At 33.7% G+C, this 5000-nt stretch overlaps 1 protein-coding gene across 1 annotated transcript in view; it reads right to left on the bottom strand.

Annotated features, from left to right (window-relative positions):
• Positions 1-4003, bottom strand: part of LOC113812694 (uncharacterized) — a 13054-nt gene extending 9051 nt beyond the window's left edge. Inside the window, exon 1 of the mRNA XM_070125995.1 lies at positions 3735-4003. Coding sequence (XP_069982096.1) covers positions 3735-3798 — 64 coding nt within the window. The 5' untranslated portion in view covers positions 3799-4003. The remainder of the gene's footprint in view (positions 1-3734) is intronic.
• Between the last annotated feature and the right edge of the window lie 997 nt (positions 4004-5000).

Below are 5000 nucleotides of genomic sequence, written 5' to 3'. Positions count from 1 at the left end.
TTATGCTGAAAATTAAAAGCGCGCGATTAGCTTGGGGGTAACATCTTTTAAATTTGCTTGGGGTGACACACTTACCACAAGCGGGAATATAATGGACATATAAATTTGAATTACAGTCAGCCAAAGTGTCGGAAAAGAGAGTCAAACATGCGAACTCTTTTTGTTACTCCAACCGTGAAACTTTTTTTCGCGTAACATGTCAACAAATTAAATTCTTTGTAAGAATTTAATGGTAAGAAAATGTTCCTTTGTGTATCGAATCGTCATATTTATCTCCAATCCTTACTTTATTTCATCTAAGGCTTATCTAAAAATGTTATAAAAAAGAAGAAAGAAATTATAATTATCTAAAACCTGTGATATAAAAGCAACAATTAGAAAAAAAAAAAAAAACACATCAGGATGACTTTTCCTAAAATTGCAAACACGAAATCGAACATAAATATTGTCGACTCCCCCCCCTCCCCCCCCTCCCTCTGCACACTCCTTGTCTCTGTCATAAAAATCATGATGGCACAGCTGATATTTATGATAAATTGGTGATGATAATAATAATGAGAATGAATAGAAAAGGTGTATTATATTGCTTCAAATTTCATGTCAATTTTAGGTACGACCATATGTAAGAATTCATTACTATTGTTTTATCATTATCATTATTGTTATTATCAATACTAGTATCATTATTATTGTTTTATTATCATTAATATCATTATTGCAATTATTATCCTCATCATTATCATTATTATCAGTGTTATGCTTATTTGAATATGATTGTTGTCATTATTATTATTATCATAATTCATTATCATGAGAATTATCATAATTTTTACAATAACTGGTATTGTAATTACTATCATAATCATCATCATTAGTATATCATCATCATTATTATTATTATTATTATTATTATTATTATTATTATATTATTGTTGTTGTTATCATTATCATTATTATTGTCATTATCATCATTATTATTATCATTATTATTATTATTATTATTATTATTATTATTATTATTATTATTATTATCATTATTATTGTCATTATTATTATTACTATTATTGTAATTATCCTCATCAATATTATTATCATTATCATCATCATCATCATTATTATCATTATTATCATTACTATCATTATCATTATTACTATCATTATAATTTTTTAATTCTCATTATTATCATCGTTATCATTACCATTATTATCATCCTCACTGTTATTATCGTTATTATTATTGTTGTTATTGTTATCATTATCTTCATCACCATTATCATCATCATGAAAAAAATATATATGATAAGGAAAATGGTTATCATGCTGATACCAATAACAATGGTAACTAATAATAGGCATAGAAAAGAATAAATTGTAGTGATGATAATAGTAATAATAATAATAATAATAATAATGAAAAAAATAATGATAACAACAATAATAAAAATGATAATACTGATAATAAAAATAATAATAATAATGATAATAATAATAATAATAATAATAATAATAATAATAATGATAATCAACAATAGTAACAACATTGAAAAATCAAATAAGATAATTATATTAAGAACAATAACAAAACTAGTAATAATAATGATAATACTATTAATGATAAGGACAATAATAATGATAATGGTGGTGATAATAATGATCATGATGATGATAATAATAATAATGATAATATTATTAATAATAATAACAATAATAATAATAATGATAAGACTATTAATGATAAGGACAATGATAATGATAATGGTGATGATGATGATGATGATGATGACGATGATAATAGTAATAATAATGATAACTAATGATGATAATGAATATACCAACGATAATAGTAATAGTAATGATAATAATAATAATCATAAAGATTATAATGATAGTAATAATGAGACGAGAATAATGATGATAATAATAGTAATGATAATAATAATAAAACTAATAATGATAATATTAATAATATTAATAATAATAATGGTAATAACAATGATAATAACAATGATAATAACAACGATAATAGTAATAATGATAATAACAATAATAATAATAATGATAATAATAATAACGATGACCAATAGCATTAATGATGGCGATATTGATAATAATTACCTTAGTAATAAAAACAAAATCAGTCATCATCCTTATAATCATCATTTATCCCATTCAGTTCTTTCACTCTCGTTCTAATCTTATTTCAGAGGTGTAGAAATATCCGCGGTAACTCTCAAATACCTGATAAGAAAGTTAGATAAAAAGTAAGTAGTGACCAGAAAATATAAATACTTAATAATCACATTTAGTTATTAAAACTACATGTGTTCAGTCAACTTGTTTTTAAGTTGCCCGGTAGCCCCGCCTTCTTTTAAAGAGCAAGGAGGTTATATGTAGGTTCTTTGACAAAGAGGAATAAGTTTATTGGTTTATATGCAATGTTTACCTCGCTTCCCATTTTCTCTTATTCTTTAAACAAAGAGTAAATAATTGCGGAATCAGAGGGTCATTGTAGCGTACAGAAAAGGCCCTTCCTTCTTAAAATATGTATACCTTTCCCTGATAAGGTTTCGAACCCACTCCCACAGGGTGTCAAGCAATAGAGAGTAGTGTGAACAAATTTAGAAAAATGTGATAAATGTAGAAAAGGAACGTCTGAAAATACACCTTCACAGTGCAAGATGTGTATTTGAACGGCACGTGTATTTCCGACGAAGATATAGTCGAAACAGATCAGACACCTCGCTTGCACTGTGAAGATATCCATTCTCATTCATGCTTTTTTCTACAAGAGAGAGCAGAGCCAATCCACGCCACTATGCGATCAGAAATACAGATATTTCAACTAGAGTCTAAACTAGCTTTATGTACATTACCTAACTATTTATTTTAGAGCACGGGGTACTTTCAGGGGAGCCTCGGGACAATATGAAAAATTTGACATCGAATTAAGCTGAATTTTATCTAACCTACAGCACCTACATATAATCATCTCACATGTCAATAAATTGCAATCTTTCCATAAAACGTTCTTTGCCCTATAGCTACTGACACCATTACACTATTCAAAACAAGTAATAACTGAATCTGAAAAGATGACATACACTGAACGGGGACCATGGAGATTATTATATATTGGTCGGCGGACGCAAAATGAAAAAAAAAGTCGGGAACCACTGCATTAGAGTATGATAGCGAGGTTTTATAGGTAATTTTGAGCGCTCAATGGTAGTGATTAAGAAATTTTTACATAAGATATCGAGGTTGCTTTTAGATGTAAGAATGGATGAGTGTGTTAATGTGATTCAGTTTTCCAACGCTAATGTCTACGATTAGTGACCTTCGAGCTGAAAATATTTTTTATGATTTGAAAAGTAGTCCTATGTGATTTTTAGGAAAGTCGTACAGCTAACGTTGTTATTTTACCGAACAGATGAATTAAATCATCGAAATTAATTTTCAAACACCACATTTTCGTCCTTGTATCTGCACAAAATTACCTCCAATCCTGCAATAGGCCTACTCATTCCACTATCATTATAACTTTACAAGCATTTTTTTCTGTGATTCAAAGATAATTTCGAAAAAAAAAAATGTCGCTCTGACTTAATTAGACATGTAATTAAATCACCAAACACGAGAACATCCTCCTACATTTCTGCCGTATTTCTATTTTGCTCAACTTGTGCTGTAATAATATTTTAAATGCTGTAAAACGTTTTTATAGATATACTCACTCTGGCCAAAGACGGAGCCAGGCAGAACGAACACCAGAAGCACAGGCCAAGGGACCGTCAACATGTCACCCGCGAAATTCTTTTGTTTATGAAGTTATTTTATTGAAAAAATAAGATATAACTTTGATTTTCAGACCAGATGGGGAAATAAATATACTGAGTAAACTTAACAACGCGACACTGATCTAGACTGTTGTGATATTAAGCTGTAGTCATTTTATAGATCAACAGCTTATCGCAGCGAAGGCAAAAAGTGTCCCGAGCGGTACACTGTCGGAACCTCGACTGACCTCGGCGCACTGTGACGCTGCCCCTCCCCCTCTCCCTCTGTACACTCTCCCCCCTCCCGTATACTTACTCTTGTTCTTACTCTCTTTCATTCCCTGCTACTCCTCTTCCCTTAATCTTACTCGCCTTTCCTTCACTCTTACTTACCTTCTTTCCTGACACATCCTTCCTCCCTCCTTCCTTCCCCTCCACCCCTCTTTCCTTCCTTCCTACTTCGCTGACACCTTCTCCCCTTACACCCTTCCTTCCTCCCTCCCTCCCCCTCCCCAAACCTTACTCCTTCCTCCCTACCCCTCCATCCCTCCTTCCTTCCTCCCTACCCCTCCATCCCTCCTTCTTTCCTCTCCACCCCTTCTTCCCCTTCCACCCCTCCCTCCTTCCTTCCTTCCTTCCTCCCCCTCCACCCCCATTCCTCTCCCTCCCTCCACCCCTCCTTCCTTCCTCCTCCCTCCCCCTCCACCCCTCCCTCACTCCTTCCTCCTTCCTCCCCTCCCTCCCCCTCTCTCCCTCCTTCCTCCTTCCCCCCCCCCTCCCTCCCTCCCTCCTTCCTCCTTCCCCCCCCCTCCCCTCCACCCCTCCACCCCTCCCTCCATCCCCTCCCTCCCTCCTTCCTCCCCCTCCCTCCCTCCTTCCCCATCCACCCCTCCCTCCCTCCCTCCTTTTCCAAGCAAGATGAAGAGTCCTGCGCCGCGCCACTTACGACCATTAACCACTTAAGTGTTTATCTTTCCTCGTCGAGTTCCGAAAAAGCCCGGATTACGTTCGGTGATGTGACCTTTTCCCCGAGGACTGGCGTGGAAATGATTATTGACCTCGGCGTGACGTACGGGCGAGGTCACGGCGCAATCAAAGAGTTACTGAGACATGTCAAAAAAAAAGTTGGGAGTTGGTAAAGCTTTCTAGTATTTTTTATTTTTTAATATTTTATCTTGTTGTCATCGTCGCTGTTATTGTTGTTATTAGTGATATCTTTAATTT

Source organism: Penaeus vannamei, chromosome 10 (assembly GCF_042767895.1).
Source record: "Penaeus vannamei isolate JL-2024 chromosome 10, ASM4276789v1, whole genome shotgun sequence".
NCBI lineage: Eukaryota > Metazoa > Arthropoda > Malacostraca > Decapoda > Penaeidae > Penaeus > Penaeus vannamei.
Note: the sequence above shows the minus strand (reverse complement) of the source record. Positions and strands in the feature narration are given on the sequence as shown.